Raw genomic sequence first — 20,427 nt, 5'->3', positions numbered from 1 at the left:
TCTGAAAAAGGAAATCCCTCCTTCCAGTTCCGGTCCTGCGCCTTGGCATTCCTTCTCTCTCCAGCGGTCCTCCTGCCTCGGACATGGAGACAGTGTATTGGGAGCTCCACCGCAGCATTAGGCTTCTTTCCCACCTAAATCCTTCCCTAAGGAACTACTCTAAATTTCCCCCTTTCTCTTTTTTGCCATTCAGGACTGGGGTTCTGCAGGGAGGGAGGGAGGGAGGGTTTTTAAGGGAAATTTTTTTCTTGGTGTTCAATCGGCACCTCAGTCCTGGGGGCCATTTTGGTCATGTTTTTATATTCCTGATCAGCCACTCCTATACTTACCATGGAGGTTTGGTCTCGAGGAGGTGGCTTCCTCTCAGAAGAGGATCTGGCACCGATCCATGCCACAGCAGATGGGGAGGCAATGGGCCCGATGGGTGACGCCCCATGCTGGGCTGGGCTGCCCTGACCGAGGCAAAGGCAGGCCCTGAACAGCCTTGGGGGCTTGAGACGGCTGAGTAGCCTATTCTTCTTGTTGTTGTTGTTGTTGTTGTTTCTATTTCCTGCCACTCCTGAGACCAGCTCATGGCAGGTTACATAAGTAGTCCTAGATCTCACTGCAGCCGTCTCAGCCACTAAGGGGCTCCAATCGAACGGCCGGTCTATCCTGGCGGCCATTTCATGAGCTCTACCATTTCTCCCCCGAATTTCGCTTACTGTTTTGAGGAGGCCCATTTTCATTCCATGCAGGGAACTGAGAAAGATATGGCAGATGCTAGCAGACAGGGCTGCGATGATACACATACAGATCCTCCCCTTGTCCCAAAATTGCTAAGAGCTATTAGGCAATCTAAGAGGGAGGAGATGGTGTTATTCTGCCTTCATGGAGGAGCGGTTTCAGACACAGCCTGTTCACCCCATCCCTCATAGTATGATAGACAGGAATTTGTGGAAGATTTTCAACAGCCTCATTCCTACCATTGGCCCACAAATGCAGCCCAAAAGAGGGGCGCCCTTTCTTCTATGCATGGGGCTTCCTCAGATGGGAAAGCCCATGCCAGGGAGGAAGGGGGATTTCCTTTGGACAAAGAACCGGCAAAAGAGATGCAGGTCCCAGACCGGTCAGTGCGGTTCTTTAAGCAGGATGATTATCAGTACTTGCTATCCAAATCCATGGCAGCAGTAAATCTAAAACAATCTGATGAACTGGACCCTCGGAGTATCCCTCCTAAAAAGAGTAGGGCAGCACTTGGCGTGGAGGGATTTTTTCCTGTCCACACCAAAGCTCATCCCCCTTCCATTATTCTTTGAAAAGAAAATGGGGGCAGGATGGCACAAGCCTCTAATCAATCAACAGTTTCCCTTCTTTATCAAGAGTCATAGAATCATAGAATAATAGAGTTGGAAGGGACCTCATGGGTCATCTAGTCGTCTAGGAGTTCCGGCGGAAGGAGGAGGACACTAATCTCGCTTTCAGCTCTGCAGATTTTTAATCTTTTACTATTAGTGCCTAACATTTAATTACTAGCCAGCAGAAAATTAAACTTACTATATTTCCCGGTGCGAAGGGCCAGCTGCCAATTTAAATTAAAAACAGAATATGGGAACCGGGAAGAGAATGCGAGATAAAGAAGATACGGAGGAAATAAACAGCCTTCTGGCTTTCAAGCCAACCAGAATAATGGAGTTTTTTCGAACAGAGACTTCGGTCTCTTACAACGTGTCAGTCACTAATTATTTTGCTCCGCTGGCTTATAGCTCAGATAAAGTTCAAGAGAGCATAGTGGAGGAGTCAATTAAGGTGAATAAACATATTGTTGAAAGAACTGAAGGGGAAGCTGCTATGAATGGACTCTTTGGAGTAAACGAGGAAAAGGTTTCAAGGTTTTAAGATGTTGTAACCCGCCATGAGCCACAAGGGAGTGGCGGGGAATAAATCGAATGATGATGATGATGATGATGCTGCTGCTGCTGATGATGATGATAATAAATTGGATTGATCTTTCAAACAAGCCTCCTACTAGAGAAGCCAATTTAGAGAACTCAGTGGAAGAGGATCTGGTTAAATCTTTTGAGTTCCTGCCAATGGAAGACCAAAAACCAATAACGGACAGACTGGAGGAACTCAGAAATAGACTACTGGAAACCACAAAAGCCCCTCTGCCTGGAAAAGACCCTCCCAAGTTAGCCACACAATAAAATTTAGTTACTTTCCAACTGGCTGAGCCCCCTAAATCAACTAAGGAAGAGACCTTGTCCTTACTGACAGAGGGAACTGAAAAAAATAAACCACTACCAACAGGTGAAGGAAAGCCCCCCAGGCTGGACTTTGTTGCACTGAATGGATGTGTTTTCAACGATCCAACAGGCCAACTGGAGTTGATTACAACTGAATGACTACCCAGGACAGAGAATCCCCAAAGACAAAAAACTTGCTAGAAATTCTTTCCTGGAATATCGCGGGATGGTTTCCATGTTTAGCAAACCAATCCAAAATCCCTTTCTACAGGTGGGACTTCGACATCATAGCTGTCCAGGCCCCCTTCAAGGATCGCTGCCTTGCCATGGCAAGGGGGCTTGCGTAGCTCGGTGAAGCTATGAGCTATGCCATGCAGGGCCACCCAAGACGGACAGATCATAGCAGAGAGCTCTGACCTGGACCTCTGCTGACTCAGAATGAATGGTTGTCATTCTTTCAAAGTGGAAGCCACCCCAGGCAAGGGACCTGGCAGATTATAAGGAGGGTCATCTAGTCCAACCCCCTGCACTATGCAGGACACTCACATCCCAATCGCTCATCTACTGTAACCTGCCACCCCTTTGCCTTCACAGAATCAGCCTCTCCATCAGATGGCTATCTAAGCCTCTGTTTAAAAATTTCCAAAGATGGAGAACCCACCACCTCCCGAGGGAGCCTGTTCCACTGAGAAACCGCTCTGTCAGGAACTTCTTCCGGATGTTTAGATGGAATTTGTTTTGAATTAATTTCATCCCGTTCATTCTGGTCCCTCCCTCTGGGGCAAGAGAGAACAATTCTGCTCCATCCTCCCTTTTAAATACTTGAAAATGGTTATCAGATCCCCTCTTAGTCATCTCCTCTCTAACCTAAACAGACCAAGCTCCCCCAACCTTTCTTCATATGTCTTGGTCTCCAAACCCCTCTACCATCTTTGTTGCCCTCATCTGGACACATTCCAGTTTGTCTACATCTCTCTTCAACTGGAGTATCCAAAACTGAACACAGTACTCCAAGTGAGGCTGAACCAGAGCAGAGTAATGCGGTATCATCACTTCCTGTGATCTGGACATGATACTCCGTTTGATACAGCCCAAAATCCAATTTGCCTTTTTAGCCACTGAATCACACTGCTGACTCATGTTCAATGCATGGCCTACTAAGACTCCTAGATCTTTTTCGCACATGCTACTGCCAAGACAAGTCTCCCCCATCTTATATTGGTGTATTTGGTTTTTCCTACCTAAATGCAGAACCTTACATTTGTCCCTATTGAACTTCATTTTATTCAGTTTAGCCCACTTCTTGAGCCTATCAAGATCATTCTGTATTCTGTTGCTGTCTTCAGTTGTGTTTACTACCCCTCCCAGTTTAGTATCGTCTGCAAATTTAATAAGTATCCCCCCTAATCCCTCATCCAAATCATTTATAAATATGTTGAACAACACAAGCCCCAGGACAGATCCTTGGGGTACTCCACTTGTCACTCTTTTCTAAGAAGATGCTGAACCATTAACAAGTACCCTCTGGGTACGATTTGTCAACCAGTTATTGATCCATCTGACTCTACATGAGTATGCTGTGGAGGTTCTCCAAGTTTCAACAGTTGATGGTCCACTGGCAGCAATTCAATCTTCAGGCCTTGTTTACGAAGATAGCAAGGGACACATCAGGGATGTCATTGAAAGACAGGCTGAGGCGATGGCATTGACAGAGCTGCAACTATTACCGCTATCCTCAATAGAGCAGCCATAGTCTGGGTCAGGAAGCTAATATAGCTGCTTCCCAATGAGAACACAAGGGTAATAGAGGGGGCCAATAGACTACTCAAGGTTGCCTCTTTCACAGCCTCTCTTGAATTGATTCCAGGGTCATTGCTTCTTCAGCTGTGGCTCATCGTCTGTTATGGCTCAAGGCTTGGCCGGCAGACAATCGTTCTAAAAATATTGTACCTTCTTATCCTTTCCAGGGTGATCTTCTCTTTGGAGAGGCTTTGGATCGTGTACTGTTAGAGACTAGGGATAAAAAGCGCATTTTGCCCGGCTATGTGCGCAGGAGTTCAGACGGCAAGCAGTTTCAACCAGGGGCCTTCTGCTTACAGCCCAGGAGAGGATCCTGGGCACAGCAGAGGAGAAGCGGTTGCAGAGGTAACTTACCCCTTTTCTAGGGGGAACTTCAACAAATATCAGACTGCGATACCAACCAATAATCCAATGCCTGACTTGTCCATGCTGGTGGGAGGACGCCTGCTCCATTTTCAAGAGTAGCGGAGCAACCCTCTGGTAGGCAAATGGGCCCTAGAAAGGATCTCGTAGGGCTACAAAATAGAATTTGAGACCCTTCCAGTGGACAGATGTGTTGCTTCTCCTGTTTCCCTCAGTGAGTCGAAAAGAGAGGTTACTATCCAGGCCATCCAACATTTGATAGAAATAAGAGCTATCGAGCAGGTCCCTACTTCAAAGCGCTTCAGAGGGGTGTTCTCTCACTTCTTCATGGTCCCAAAGGCCAATGGGGACTGGTGTGTGATCTTGGACCTGAAATTTATAAACAGACGCATCATGTTTCAGAGGTTCTGGATGAAAACTCTGCGATCTATAGCAGAATCACTACAGGGCGAAGAGTATCTTATGTCGTTAGACCTGACAGATGCCTACGTATCTCCATCCATCACACACACTGGTGGTATCTGAGATTTTGCATCAGGAACAGTCTTTTCAACAACAATACAATACAAAAACCTTTAATGGCACCCACAATACAAAATGATATACAAATCAGTTCTACAATACAAGTCAGAAAAGCTGTAAGGAAAATTATGGCAGGCAAGGGAGCAGCAAACACAAAAAGACAAAACCAGTGATGTCCACCTCTTTAACCTGTGGGTCATCACCATAGACAAGAACTTGGCCACCGCTCAGTGGTCTCCAAGCAACCATCAGCAAACAACAGCTCAAGAGCCCTGCCATCTGAGACATCAGGGAAAGGTAAAAGGGGGGAGGAACGGGAATGGCAAATGCTCAGTGTAAGGAGGGCCCTCAAGGCATTCCTCATTAGGACAGAAAGTATTAGGTGCTCTGATATTCTTTTTATTTAAGTTTCTTCCCAAAATATGGGATGTAAGACAGGGTGTCCAAGGCAGCCATCAGTCAGTGTGTGTGTACTTGTATTGCGGAAGTGTATGTGGGCCAGGGTCAGAAACCTGGGGCTATCACGGGGCATTCAGTAAGAGGTGCAGTGGCTAATGCAGTATTGGCCAATCATGCTTCTGTACTAGAAATTTGTAAGGGAACCAAATGGTCATCTGTGGCCACTTTCACAAGGCACTATAAGATAGATGCCTATAGTTCCTCAGATGCTGCCTTTGGCAGGCATATTCTGCAGAATGTAGTGGAGTAGGGGGCAGTCGTCCCACCCGGGACCGAGTAATGCTCTGCAGATGTCCTCCACTCCTAAGGGAGAATGACCAGTGGACACTTACCATGAGGGGTCATTCTCTTCTGGAGTAAAGAGGACATCTGCTCCTTCCCTTGTAACTCCTGGTACCACCACTAGCTGCAGGATGTTATAGGTTCTTGTTCTTCCTAATTTTAAATAGGTAAGGTTAGATTAGTTTTTAGGATACTCTCAAGGTTTATGATAATTGATAGAGCTCAAGTTCCTTCCTTTGGTTCTGGTTGGGTTAGTTCCTTCTCTAGTTTCTCCTTTTTATGAGGTTATTAAGTAACATAGCTTTCAGAGTATCTCAACTGGAGAGAGTAGTGTCACGGCACAGGACTGGAACTGGAAGGAGGGATTTCCCTTTTTAGATCCTGCCTCCCTGAGAAGCCAGTGGTAAACCCATTATGCAGATAACCTCCTTACTCCAGAGTAGAATGACTCCTTACGGTAAGTGTCCACTGGTCATTTGTCTCTTGTGGCCCTTCCTTGCATACCCAGGGAATTGCTGATTGCCACAAGGATACTAGGTGAATTCTCTCCAGACCAGGATGGATTCTGGAGATTTTTGGTAGGAGGATCACTTGGGCATGAAATTGGGATCCCTGTAGCTAGGCAGGTAGTTGTGAGTTCCTGCATTCTGTAGGGGGTTGGAATAGATGGAGCTCCCTTCCAACTCTGTGATTCTGTGATCTCAGTCTTGGTCATCAGGGTGCAGATCATGGGTCCCAATGATGGTCCCAGCTGAGTGGAAGAGGGGGGGGGGTCAAGATGTCCCACCGTTCAGAGTGCCTTGGTGCAGACATGGCATCGAGAGGTCCCTGTTGCTGATGGATATTGATGTTGGAGGGCATTCCAGTTTGGAAGATGGCACCAGTCTCGCTGTGGCTCTGTTGCCTTCGGGTGCAGTGGGAGACACTGCAGGAAGATCCCCAAATACTGACATTAAGCTCTTTTCTGAGCAACCTAGATGACTGTCTAATGCCTTAAATCTTAAATATAGAGTGAATTCAGAGGACCCTTTAATTGAGTGTATCTGTTTGTGTGACATAGGCCCGGTGGCTTTACCTTTTATCATTCTTCTTTAAACACCAGAAGCCAGCTTTAGTATTTTTGGCTGTTCTCCCTGAAAAAGGCAGGTCAGAACAACATTCTGCACCACTGGATAAAATGGCAGGTGCATTGACTTGTTTGGTAGAAAAAACATACTTCTCTGCTGCAGCAGGCCTAGGGGTTACCAAACTGCAGACCATCATGAGTAGATTTAGGGAGAAAAGAAGTAAATGCATAACAATGACCCATTGTGCACGGGGGGGAATAGCGCGCATTCGGGGTGGAATGGCGGCGACTAAAATCACCGATAATGCACGGTGCCAGCTGCAACTGGCTGCAGATTCGATGCACACAGCCGAAAAAGCCACGTTAGCGAAATGCGGAAGAAACCGCAGCTTCCCTGGCGACCAGGGCCCAATCAGAAGCGGTGCCAAAGGCACCGCGTGCATAACCAGGGATTTCCGGGGTGAGCGCCAGAGCCACAATTGAAGCGGCTGCTGGAACGCCATGGCAGGCAGGAGGGCACCAAAGGGAACGAGGGCAGAAAGGCGGCCAGGGAGCCCAAAGGGGAGGGGGATCAGGGGAGCACCGCAGGCAGCAGGCCGGGGCGCAGAGCACCGGTGGGGAACAGAGGGCAGCATGTCCCTATCTAGGGATGGCACAGAGACCACCGCACCGATCACCCACCAATCCCCGAACCCTCCCCCAATCACAAACGACAGCACAGGCGAGGGGGTGTATGCAAACAGACAAACTTTATAAAACAGTAAAACAGCGCAAAACAGTAATACAAACAAGTGTGAACAGCAAGACAAACTCAAAATGCGAGGGGTAAACAGTATCAAAGGGGACGAACTCGGGGGCTGAGGAAACGGGGCAGCAAACACGGGGAGGGGCGAACTGGGAGCAAACTAAGGGACGCACGGACACCGGAACCCCCCCCCCCCAAAGTCCAGCTTCAGGACGGCGGCATCCGTGGCGGCAGCTCACGTTGGCGCTGAGGAGCGTCCGGCAGCAGTGGAGTCGCTCCCTCCCCCTCCGCTTGCTCAGCGCTTGCTCCCTCCCCCTCCATGGCTGTGGGACATGGCAGGGCTGCGCCTGAACAGGCTGCAGCCGCCCTTCCTGGTGTCCGCCATCAAGCGTGTTTGCCTCGCTTCCCCTTGGCTCCGCATAGACGCCTCAACGCCCACCGCTCCGGATTTTGCCGCCGTTACACCCCGTCCCGTGCATAACCGGTTTGCTTCGCGTCTTCCCCCTCTGCGTTTTCCATGTGACCCGAAATCGCCGTTTCGGTGGCCGTGCATAATGGGCCCATAGGATGAGTGAGACTTCTTTGGAAGTAGTATGTGTGAAAAGGATCGGGGGTCTCAGTAGACCAGACACTGAACATGAGTCAGCAGTGTGACTTGGCAGCTAAGAAGGCAAACGGGATTTGGACCTGTATTAAAAGAAGTAGAGTGTCTAGAGGTGATGTTACCTCTTTACTCCACTCTGGTTAGACCTCACTTGGAGTACTGTGTTCAGTTTTGGACACCACAACTGAAGAAAGATGTAGAAACTGGAGTGTGTCCAGAGGAGGGCTATGAAGATGGTGTGGGGTTTGGAGACCAAGTCGTATGAGGAAATGTCGGACCAGAATTGAGGGGTTGAAATTAATTCAAAAGAAGTTCAGAAGAAGTTCCTGACTGAACAGTTCCTAAGTGGAACAGGCTTCCTTGGGAAGTGGTGAGTTATTCTTTGAAAGTTTTTAAGCAGAGGCTAGGTAGTCCTCTGACAGAAATGATAACATTATGAACTTAGGCAGAATGTCAAGGGTTGGGCAGGAGGGGATGTGCCTTCTCCCAAGGAAACCTCTCTTGTGGCCCTTCCTTGCATACCCAGGGAATTGCTGATCGCCACTGTGGGATGGAAGGTGAATTTCCTCCAGGCCAGGCTGGTTTATCGAGATTTTTAGTGGCCATGAAATTGGGGTCCCTGCAGGTGGACAGGTAGTTGTGAGTTTTTGCATTATGCAGAGGGTTGGAATAGATGACCCTGGAGATCCCTTCCAACTATATGGTTCTACGAACTATTACATAAACCATTTGAACTGATGATTCAGTCTTAATTGTCATTTTTATTATATAAGACTGCATTTCTGGTCGCAATAACATCTGAGCCCCCCTTTCTTCAAGTGTAGAACTTCCTTCACTGTAGGACTAGCGCTAAAACATATCTGCAGAGGGGCAATGTGGCACTTTTGTGTGCCACTATGTTCTCAGTGTTAATTCTGCTAAGGAGACAGCAGTGGGGAAAACAGTGCTGCAAACAGTCTTCTGCTCCTAAACCCACCCCCACGCCCATGGTGAGTGATCTCGCTCATCTCCCCTATGGGACTGCACAGAATCCATGAAGACGAAAACAGGGTTGCCCTTACCTATAACTGCTGTTCATCGAGTGGTCTTTGTGCAGCCCCCACTGTGGGCCACTGGTGATTGTTTTTGTTCCTTACAGTGGCAAAGGACAGAGGGAGAGTGCTAGCCCCCCCCCCCCCATCACAGGAAAATCTCTCTCTGTCAGGAGGAACGACCACTCTTGTGATTTCTAGACGTTTCAGAAACTTGCTAGTTTCTTCTCCATGTCAGGCCTGCAAGAAGTCACAGATCCCGTGTGTGACTGCACAGAAGACCACCTAATGAGCAGCAGTTACAGGTCAGGGCAGCCGTGCTTTAGGGAAGCTCATCCAGAATGTCCACCTCAGATTAGGAGAGAGACAAGGAGGCCAAGGCTCTTGTTATTATTAAGAGTCAAGGAAGCCATGAAATGCACAAGGAAATCCTTTAAGAAGTGGATGTTTGGCTTGAATGAGGAGAACAAACTCCAGAAAAGCCCATTTATAATAAACCAGCCAGGTAAAACAAAGGACTGCTAAGATTATCCAAACATTACTTAATTTTTAAAAATCAGATTATTGGTTTCTCCCGTGTTTCTTCCAGTGTTAGCCCCTCCTCCCCCCGGTTTTGTACTTTTATTCTGGGTTTCATTTTTAGGAGCCCTATGGAGATGTGAAAGAAAGAAGAATGCTCCGGCAGAAGTTAAAATGCAAGGATTTCAAGTGGTACTTGGAGAATATTTACCCAGAACTTCATGTTCCCGAGGACAGGCCTGGCTTCTTTGGAATGGTCAGTAAGACAGGGCTTTAGGCCAAAGTCCCAGAGGAGGTGACTAAGGCAGGAAGCAGATGTGGTAGCAGATACTACTGAGTCCCAGAAGAAAGTGCAGTTGAAGCCCTTGTTGCTCAGGTCACAGCATAGGCCACTGGCCCTGGGGGGGGGGGGGGGGGCTGGATTTGTGATCTGTAGGGGGCGGGGCCTCCACAATCTTCAGACGTGTCAGCCATACCTTCTTGTGCATATAAAAAGGGAGAGAAGAGACTCCAGGAAACCTGGGGCAAACTTCCATCTGTAGTACAAGGGACAAACATAGAAGGCCATGCTGGTTTTCCTCCTGGGCTTGAAATGGCAGGATGCAATCATTTGATTTCATGGCGTGAGACAAAGTCAGATAAGTTTTCATTTCCATTAGTCAGTGTGTTTCCATTGTTTCAGAATGTTTTACTTGGTTGACTTGTTAAACGTATTCCAGTGCTGCATCCCTCGTGCTGACTCAGTTATCTGCTGCTAAACTAGTTGAAAGTGGGCTGGTGTCCTTTAATGGCCTTGTGTTGCCTTTTAGCTGAAAAACAGAGGGATGGTGAATTATTGCTTTGATTACAACCCTCCCAGCGAACATGAAGTAACAGGACACAGAGTCATACTCTACCCCTGCCATGGCATGGGACAAAATCAGGTAACAGTTTATTTTCATTGCAATGAAAGGAATTGTTATTATTTGTATTGTGATTGTATAGCCTTTCCAGCTTTACTCCTGTGGAGTGCAGAAACGAATGCCAGGTGCCACACCCTGTACCGAGGCTTTCATCAGAGAACGCTGTCCAAGTTCTGAGACTTCTCAGAGGGGAGAAGGAAAGTAGCTGGAACACACAAATTGGTTCAGAGAAGTGGTCTCGAATGGGGCAGGCAACTGTTGGGGCCAAATAAATGTATCTGTGAAGATGAAGGATGAGAATCAGCAAACAAAATGAGAGAAGAGAAAGAGGGAATGGCCGTGTTGTCCAAGAGGCAGCCACAGTGATGAGAGGGGGCTGCCCTGTGCAGATGCCAGTTCAACATGATATATTTCTGGTAAGGGCTCGGAGGAGGAGCTGGTCTCATGGCTTAAGTGCCACTCAGCACTTAACACCCACTGAGGGCAGCTGTCCCACCCCTGAGTGCCTCTTCCTCCAACCGGCTTGCCTGTCTGTCCAGGCCAGCCAATCGCCTTCTGTCCCCCACCCCTGACCACCCCATCCTCCTTCTACTTTAAGGTGACCAAATTTTAACATTGGCAAAGCGGGACCGGGGGGTTCTTGATTTAAAATGTGGTCTATATGGGGCAACAGAATTTTTCATAGAACACAAAAATAGTATTGTAATATATATTTTTTAATTTCTACATAATTTCCACATCATTTGCCAGGTGGCCCCAGATGTCCCTCCAAAAGTGGGACAATCTGGTCACCTTATTCTACTTCCCTCTGAGGCTGCAGATCCCTGCCAAGTTGTTGGAGTGGCGGCCGGATGTGGGATCTCCATGATGTCTTAGTTAGAATTCTGGCCGCAGCGTTCTGCACCAGTTGTAGTTTCTGGATCAAGGATGAGGGTGGGCCTGCATAGAGTGAGTTGCAGGAGTCCAGTCTGGAGGTCCAGCCTAGAGGTGACCGTCGCATGGATCACTGTCGCTAGGTGTTGTGGGTCCACATAGGGTGCGAGTAGCTTGGCTTGGCGGAGGTGGTAGAACGCCAGCCGCACTGCCTTTGTGACCTGGGCCTCCATTGTAAGGGAAGCATCCAGGATCATGCTCAGGTTCCTGGCAGAGTGAGTCGCTAGGAGCTGCACACCATCCAGGATGGGCAGGCGCGCTTCCTCCCATGGTCCCTTCCCACCCAACCACAGGACCTCCGTCTTTGCAGGGCTGAGCTTCAGGCGACTCTGCTTGATCCATTTTGTCACTGCTTCCAGGCACCTGGCTAAGGGGTTCTGGGGGGGAGTCAGGGCAGTCATCCATCAGGAGGAAGAGCTGGGTGTCGGCGAGGCGGTGAGCTAGGAGCTCATGGTCTACTGTGTCAAACACTGCCGATAGGTCTAATAGTATGAGCAGCGCTGACCCGCCCTGGTCTAGCTGGAGTTGGAGGTCTCCACCCCATGGCCAGGCCGGAAGCCCGACTGAAATGGGTCAAGGGCTGAAGTTTCCTCCAGGAATGCTGATATTTGGTCCGCAGCAGCCCTTTCGACTAACTTCCCCAGAAATGCTAAGTGCGAAACGGGGCGATAGTTGTCAGGGTCCTGTGCAGCCAGAGATGGTTTCTTGAGTAACGGGTGTACCACTTTGCTGCTGCTTGTGATATGGAGATCAGGGATCGGCTGCCTGAGCAAATTGGTCTAGTGTGTTGCTATTCCGTGCATCTCCTGGACTAGATTCTTCCTGAATTCAGCCCAGGGAAAAGTTTTTCCTGTGGTTATTTCCATCCATCACTCCGTGGCGCAAATCCCCAGGGAGAAAGTTGGACATTTCCCTTTGTTCCCACTGCTTGTGAGCCTAATCCATAGCTTTTTCATGCTCCCAGTCCTTGCAGTACTCTCTTCTGCCTCTTGTGCTCTCAGATGTCTCTGGCGTCTTGCCCTGACTTGTTCTCTGCCTGGTCGGCCCACCTTAGGCCTTCTCAGGCCCTTCATACTTGGCCCAGAAAGGCACCTCCTGGCAGAAAGGCACCTCTTGCCAGAATTCTCTTCCCAGGGTGGATCGCTGTTGATTCATGGCCGTGAAGGACCAAAACCGTGTAAAGAAGACTTACAACTCTTTTGTTCTCTAAAAAGATCTTAATATAAATAGTTGCTGAGGATTTCCAGTTTTTTCTCACTGTGTTTGTTTGTTTTCTCTTTTTGGGGTATACAGTTTTTTGAGTACACATCGCACCATGAAATCCGTTACAATACCCGGCATCCTGAAGCCTGCGCAGCTGTTGATCCAGGAACAGACTATTTGAGAATGTACCTGTGTGAAAACAATATCCAGAATATTCCTGAAAACCAGAAATTTGTTCTCCGAGAGGTGTGGAGCCTGTCCAGTCTTTGTGTGCCCGTTGCCATCCACTGTGGGCAGGAGGAATGGATGCTGGGCAGGCCTTACTGTCCGGGGGGGGGGGGGTCAGTGGCAGAGCATCTGCGTGGCAGGCACGAGGCCCCAGGTTCTGCCCGTGGGCACCTCTCGCTAGCAGATGATGCGAAGGGCCTGTCTGAGCCCCGGGAGAGCCCCTGCCCCTGAGCAGACCGGCCTGCCCAAGGGCCAGGGGAGAGTCTGATTCATGATCAGGCAGCTTCATTTTTATTTTTAATTACATTTTTAGCCCGCCACTCTCTAGATGGGGATATAAAAATCCCCATAAAACATAGGAAACCTCATCTAGTCCCAGAACAGCGCTGACACCCGGAGAGCTAGATTTTGGGATAGGCCGGGGCTTAGTGGTCGAGGATCTGTTTGTCATGCAGAAGGCCCCAGATTCAGCCGCAAGCATCTCCACTCGCAGAGACTAGGTCGAAGGTCATTGAGAGACCTTGGAGAGCTGCTGCCCGTCTTTGTAGACAGCACTGACTGTGATGGACCGGGGGGGGGGGAAGGGGGGGGCTGATGCCTTATAAGGCAACTTCAGGGGTGTCCAGGTGAGCCCTACCTTGTTGTCTCTTGTTAATTGAAGCTGCTGCAAGGAAGTCCCTTTGCGGTGTAGGGCCTGCCAGCGGCAGTCCTGGAAGCGGCAGCCCTGCCTGTGTCTCCCCCCCCCCCTAAGTGGAGCCGGCTGCTGCCCCTGTGCCAGCTGCACCCAGGTCACCTGCTCAGCCTGGTCCCCGCTGGCTCTGCCTTGTCCGGAGGGTGCTGTGCTTTGGGCCTCATGACTCACCCTGAGACCTTGACACAAAGTCATTCTGTGCAGATCAAGGTCATGGCCTGTATGAAGTGAGCTTGAAAAGTCCCCATATTCAGTAGGGGAAATGGCCTGAAATTCTGAAACGCATTATAGACACTCTTTGTGCCATAATGGACAGCAAAAACTTCATCTCATCTCAGAAGTTTTCAAATTCCTGTCTGATAGGGATCTGATTCAGTTTTCCTACCATACAGACAGCTTCTTTGCATTGTAATTTTGCATTTGTGAAAGTATTTAATCTGGACTCTAAGCCTAGTAATGAGTATAGCTGAAATTGTGTTGCCAGAACTTTTCTAGTCTGTTCGTACTTATTTATGCTACTGATGATCAGACCCCCCCACCACTGTGGCCTCTGAGCGTTCCAACGGAGGCTCATGGAGAGCCCCCATTCAGTTCACAGAGGACTTTTCTGAGCACGACTGCAAAGGCCTGATGCGCTTCCGAATGGAGACAGCACTTTGTCCTTGCCTGTCTGGCACAGCGAAGAAGAGGGACGGCTTCTAATCGCGAGAGCCAGGTTTGATTACGCCTACAGGCAGCCGGCGACTTTGGGCCAGTCAGAGATCTGTTACAGCTGTTCTCACAGAGCAGTTTCAGAGCTTTCTCAGCCTCCCCTCCCTCACAGGGTGTCTGTGGTGGGGAGAGGAAAGGGAAGGCGACTGGAAGCCACTTTGAGCCTCCTTTGGGTAGGGAAAAGCGGCATATAAGAACCAACTCTTCTTCTTCTTCAGTAATCTCAGGGCTCTCTCAGCCTCCCCTCCCTCTCAGGGTGTCTGTGGTGGGGAGAGGAAAGGGAAGGCGACTGGAAGCCACTTTGAGACTCCTTCGGGGAGAGAAAAGCGGCAAAGAAGAACCAACTTCTTCTTCTTCTTCAGTCATCTCAGGGCTCTCTCAGCCTCCCCTCCCTCACAGGGTGTCTGTGGTGGGGAGAGGAAAGGGAAGGCGACTGGAAGCCACTTTGAGACTCCTTCGGGGAGAGAAAAGCGGCAAAGAAGAACCAACTCTTCTTCTTCTTCAGTCATCTCAGGGCTCTCTCAGCCTCCCCTCCCTCACAGGGTGTCTGTGGTGGGGAGAGGAAAGGGAAGGCGACTGGAAGCCACTTTGAGCCTCCTTTGGGTAGGGAAAAGCGGCATATAAGAACCAACTCTTCTTCTTCTTCAGTAATCTCAGGACTCTCTCAGCCTCCCTCCCTCACAGGGTGTCTGTGGTGGGGAGAGGAAAGGGAAGGCGACTGGAAGCCACTTTGAGACTCCTTCGGGTAGAGAAAAGCGGCATATAAGAACCAACTCTTCTTCTTCTTCAGTAATCTCAGGGCTCTCTCAGCCTCCCCTCCCTCACAGGGTGTCTGTGGTGGGGAGAGGAAAGGGAAGGCGACTGGAAGCCACTTTGAGCCTCCTTTGGGTAGGGAAAAGCGGCATATAAGAGCCAACTCTTCTTCTTCTTCTTCAGAAATCTCAGGGCTCTCTCAGCCTCCCCTCCCTCACAGGGTGTCTGTGGTGGGGAGAGGAAAGGGAAGGCGACTGGAAGCCCCTTTGAGACTCCTTTGGGCAGAGAAAAGCAGCATATAAGAACCAACTCTTCTTCTTCTTCAGAAATCTCAGGGCTCTCTCAGCCTCCCCTCCCTCACAGGGTGTCTGTGGTGGGGAGAGGAAAGGGAAGGTGATTGGAAGCCGCTTTGAGACTCCTTTGGGCAGAGAAAAGCGGCATATAAGAACCAACTCTTCTTCTTCTTCAGAAATCTCAGGGCTCTCTCAGCCTTCCCTCCCTCACAGGGTGTCTGTTGTTTGGAGAGGAAAGGGAAGGCGACTGGAAGCCACTTTGAGCCTCCTTCGGGTAGAGAAAAGCGGCATCTAAGAACCAACTTCTTCTTCTTCTTCAGAAATCTCAGGGCTCTCTCAGCCTCCCCTCCCTCACAGGGTGTCTGTGGTGGGGAGAGGAAAGGGAAGGCGACTGGAAGCCGCTTTGAGACTCCTTTGGGCAGAGAAAAGCAGCATATAAGAACCAACTCTTCTTCTTCTTCAGAAATCTCAGGGCTCTCTCAGCCTTCCCTCCCTCACAGGGTGTCTGTTGTTTGGAGAGGAAAGGGAAGGCGACTGGAAGCCACTTTGAGCCTCCTTCGGGTAGAGAAAAGCGGCATCTAAGAACCAACTCTTCTTCTTCAGAAATCTCAGGGCTCTCTCAGCCTCCCCTCCCTCACAGGGTGTCTGTTGTGGGGAGAGGAAAGGGAAGGCGACTGGAAGCCACTTTGAGCCTCCTTCGGGTAGAGAAAAGCGGCATCTAAGAACCAACTCTTCTTCTTCAGAAATCTCAGGGCTCTCTCAGCCTCCCCTCCCTCACAGGGTGTCTGTTGTGGGGAGAGGAAAGGGAAGGCGACTGGAAGCCACTTTGAGCCTCCTTCGGGTAGAGAAAAGCGGCATCTAAGAACCAACTCTTCTTCTTCAGAAATCTCAGGGCTCTCTCAGCCTTCCCTCCCTCACAGGGTGTCTGTTGTTTGGAGAGGAAAGGGAAGGCGACTGGAAGCCACTTTGAGCCTCCTTCGGGTAGAGAAAAGCGGCATCTAAGAACCAACTCTTCTTCTTCAGAAATCTCAGGGCTCTCTCAGCCTCCCTCCCTTACAGGGTGTCTGTTGTGGGGAGAGGAATGGGAAGGCGACTGGAAGCCACTTTGAGCCTCCTTCGGGTAGGGAAAAGCGGCATCTAAGAACCAACTCTTCTTCTTCTTCTTCAGAAATCTCAGGGCTCTCTCAGCCTCCCTCCCTCACAGGGTGTCTGTTGGGGGGAGAGGAAAGGGAAGGCGACTGGAAGCCACTTTGAGACCCCATCTGGTAGAGAAAAGGGTCATATAAGAACCAACTCATCTTCTTCCTCAGTAATCTCAGGGCTCTCTCAGCCTCCCCTCCCTCACAGGGTGTCTGTTGGGGGGAGAGGAAAGGGAAGGCGACTGGAAGCCCCTTTGAGCCTCCTTCAGGTAGAGAAAAGCGGCATCTAAGAACCAACTCTTCTTCTTCTTCTTCAGTAATCTCAGGGCTCTCTCAGCCTCCCTTCCCTCACAGGGTGTCTGTTGTGGGGAGAGGAAAGGAAGGCGACTGGAAGCCCCTTTGAGACTCCTTCGGGTAGAGAAAAGCGGCATATAAGAGCCAACTCTTCTTCTTCTTCAGTAATCTCAGGGCTCTCTCAGCCTCCCCTCCCTCACAGGGTGTCTGTTGGGGGGAGAGGGAGGGAAAGTGATTGTCAGCCACTTTGAGACTCCTTTGGGGAGAGAAAAGTGGGGTATAAAAACCAACTCTTCCCCTTCCTCCTCCTCCTCCTCCTCACAGTACCTAATAGGAGAATGAAAACAAAAGGACTCTTCAGTTGGGCTTTCCAGTGTAACTTTTAAAATGGGAGTACTACGTGTTAAAAATCCGTTCCTTTTTCAGGATGGGAGTTTCATCCATCTGCAGACCCAGAAGTGCCTACAGGCTGAAGCCAACGCTTACAGCGGCAGCCCAGCACCTTTATTACGGCCCTGCATCAATTCAGAATACCAGAAATGGTTTTTCAAAGACCGAAGCTGATGGAGAATGGCAGGATAATCTCTGGCATTTCTCCATGCAGAAGAGTTGTACTTTCCTCCTCCTCTCACCTTTTCTGAAGGAACAGCAGGCACTGGAGTCTATGTTTAATGGGTGCCAAATACCTTGCTGCAGTGAATCTGTGCCTCTGTGTCTCCATTTTGGGCAGCTATATGACTTTTCCAAAAACTATCCTGCCTCCCCTGCCCCAGAGGTAATGTATTTTTATAAACTTCAGGTATGGTAATGAAATGCAAATAGGAGCACTAACATAATTAATTGACAATAGCTTGAAGATTTATTTTTTTACTAGAACATTCTGCCTATTCTGCCTTTTTAGAGGTGTTAAATAAAAATATAAGGCTAGGCCAAATCTGTGTGAAATGTCCACCTGCAGCATTTTCTTTCCATTGTTATCTAATAAACGAGATTATAATGGATGAGTAAAACACTGGAGGACCAGCCGGGCCCTTGGGTTTATTTGGAGTGGACTCACAGCGTAGATCTCCTTTTCAGTGCAGCCCCCGGAAAGGCTCCTTCTGAGGATCAGAAACGGGGTTAAGGGAACAAAGGGTCAACCTCAAATGATTCCATTTAAAATGCCTCAAAACATTTATAGAATATTTGTGGTTTTAAATAAATAGTTCAATGATGTCTAGCATAACTACCTCAAAATACAAATATCATATTTGAGATGAGCAGTTTCTACTTGAGACCACCTGGGGTTCCCCCACAATCTCTGCCAGCATCTCCAGACTACCTCTCATCCCCAGCGCCTGAACCTGAAGCAGGGAAGGCCTCGTCCCGTCTTGCTCCCCAGGCAACACAATATGCAGTACAGCAGCCATGCCTGTCTTAAGTGAGTTTCCCAGACTCTTGATAGAATCTGGTGACAATTAAGCCTTGCTAGGGATGTCCTAGCAAGAAGAAGAGCCTAATGCTGTGAGCGATTGAGGGCAAAAGAAGAAGGGGGCAACAGAGAATGAGGTGGCTGGATGGAGTCCCTGAAGCAGTCGGTGCAAACTTAAATGGACTCCGGGGAATGGTAGAGGTCAGGAAGGCCTGAAGGATCATTGTCCATGGGGTTGTGATGGGCCGGACACGACTTCGCATCTAACAACAACAAAAGGGATGTCCACTCACAGGGAGGGAGGGAGGGAGGGAGCGAGGGAGGGAGCCACAGCCACAGTCACTGCTCCTCTCCCAGGACAGAGGCAAGGTGAAAGAGGGGCAGAGACTAACCACCATCAAAATCTACCACCTGAATTCATCACCTCATCATAGAGCTGACCTTGCTAGAGACAAGTGTCATGGCTCTCTTATGATCCTGGATTTTTGTCACCTGAGCACTTTCACTTGGAGCATATGGTAGCCCTGCACTCTGCCAAAAGGTAGCTGTCAAATCCCAGAGAGGCTAGATGCTGCCTGCATATTAATTTTAATGTCTTGGGTCATTCAAGAACAAAAAAGAGCTGTTCTTTTGAACCCCATTTGCTCTGCATTCTTCGTGCCCATCCTGGTGGGTTCCTGCAGGTCATTTGTGTCTGCTGTGATGTTCTCCAGTACCACAGTGGAGCCTGGAGCCATGTCACCACTGGGCTGACTAGTGCCACCTTGTTCCTGGATAAACATCATATAGCCCAGGGAAGAACGTCATTGCCAGGATAAGGCTGGTGCATACATATCACTGCTCTTTCCATATTGCCAGTAAATTGGCACATGTTCTTTTCCTTCATGCCTCTTCCCTCCCTGGAGCAGAGTTTTCCCTTCTCATTAAACATCATTGAGCAATTAATTTGCACCATTAACAGCAGTTAAAACTATGCCTGGTGTTCTTTAAGGTAGGATCTGAAGCGGTGGTTTTATACAGCTTTCAAGGGAGACCCGGGTTAGTGGCGGATAGGGGTGGAAGCTGGTGTCCTCATTCCACATATGTTAGATAAGCACTTTCAATGCACTTTAGAAGCAGATCTCCCTGTTTTGCACGGGGCAGTCCAGCTGCAAAAGCGCACTAAAAGTGTGTGGAATAATGTGTGTGGAATAAGCCCTAGAGGCTACGTCTTGTCTGCTAGCAGCAGCCTTCAGCCTGCATCAGAACAGGGTAACATCCTAAGCTTGGACAACCACAAGGGTAAGTTGCATACTATGGATGGATGTCCCTTAAATCAATGTGGAAAAACTGGAAATAGCTAGAAAGCAGATTTCTGTATTCCCCCCAAATGTACTTTTTTCTTATTTTTGGGATCAGCCAAGAGGTATTTTTCATTCTGGCACATTATAATGTTGACTTGACTGGCATGTCAGCAAGAACACTTGCACTTAAAGAACAGCAGAGTGCTCAGAGCCGGCCTTTCCCCAAGGGCCCCCTTGCTGTTTGGTGTGTACGGGAGCACTTCTTTGTCTTAAGACTTTGTAATTCCTCATGACATCCATGTGATTCTGAAATTAAAAACTGTAATTAATGTTCAGTCATTTTTATAAGAGGGACATTTGGGAGACTATACATTGTAATTTTTAGATATATACATTCTTTCCAAATTGTTGACAATCATGTAGGTGGAGAGATTTTTGTAAAATTTTCCAGTGTTCTGTGATCAAAAATCCAATAAAATTTGTTACTTTGCAGCTCAAGTGTCTACGTGACGTTTAAATCTTTTTAAAGGGGCCTTGTGTGGTGCAGAGTGGTAAGGCAGCAGTCTGAAAGCTTTGCCCATGAGGCTGGGAGTTCAATCCCAGCAGCCGGCTCAAGGTTGACTCAGCCTTCCATCCTTCCGAGGTCGGTAAAATGAGTACCCAGCTTGCTGGGGGGTAAACGGTAATGACTGGGGAAGGCACTGGCAAACCACCCCGTATTGAGTCTGCCAAGAAAACCCTGGAGGGCATCACCCCAAGGGTCAGACATGACTCGGTGCTTGCACAGGGGAAACCTTTACCTTTTACCTTTATCTCCTAGATGTGGGACACTAGAAGGAAAAGGCATATTGACTTCTGGTTCCCTTTCATTCATAAAGTGAGTGTCCCCATGGTGTGGCTGTCATGTCCCAGGGGAACGTGTAATAAGTAGACTGTAGACATTTATTAAGAAGGTACAACTGAGAGCAAA

The 20,427-nt window shown here is 48.9% G+C and overlaps 1 protein-coding gene across 2 annotated transcripts in view; it reads left to right on the top strand.

Moving 5' to 3' along the window:
* Positions 1 to 19,949, top strand: part of GALNT12 (polypeptide N-acetylgalactosaminyltransferase 12) — a 60,896-nt gene extending 40,947 nt beyond the window's left edge. The window contains exons 7-10 of one of the 2 annotated variants that reach the window (XM_077310263.1): positions 9,741 to 9,872; positions 10,426 to 10,539; positions 12,745 to 12,900; positions 17,190 to 19,949. In XM_077310263.1, coding sequence (XP_077166378.1) covers positions 9,741 to 9,872; positions 10,426 to 10,539; positions 12,745 to 12,900; positions 17,190 to 17,327 — 540 coding nt within the window. In that variant the 3' untranslated portion in view covers positions 17,328 to 19,949. The remainder of the gene's footprint in view (positions 1 to 9,740; positions 9,873 to 10,425; positions 10,540 to 12,744; positions 12,901 to 17,189) is intronic. The other variant, XM_077310264.1, reaches the window with a different exon arrangement.
* Positions 19,950 to 20,427: the final 478 nt, after the last annotated feature.

The sequence above is a fragment of the Paroedura picta genome, chromosome 14 (assembly GCF_049243985.1).
Source record: "Paroedura picta isolate Pp20150507F chromosome 14, Ppicta_v3.0, whole genome shotgun sequence".
NCBI lineage: Eukaryota > Metazoa > Chordata > Lepidosauria > Squamata > Gekkonidae > Paroedura > Paroedura picta.
Note: the sequence above shows the minus strand (reverse complement) of the source record. Positions and strands in the feature narration are given on the sequence as shown.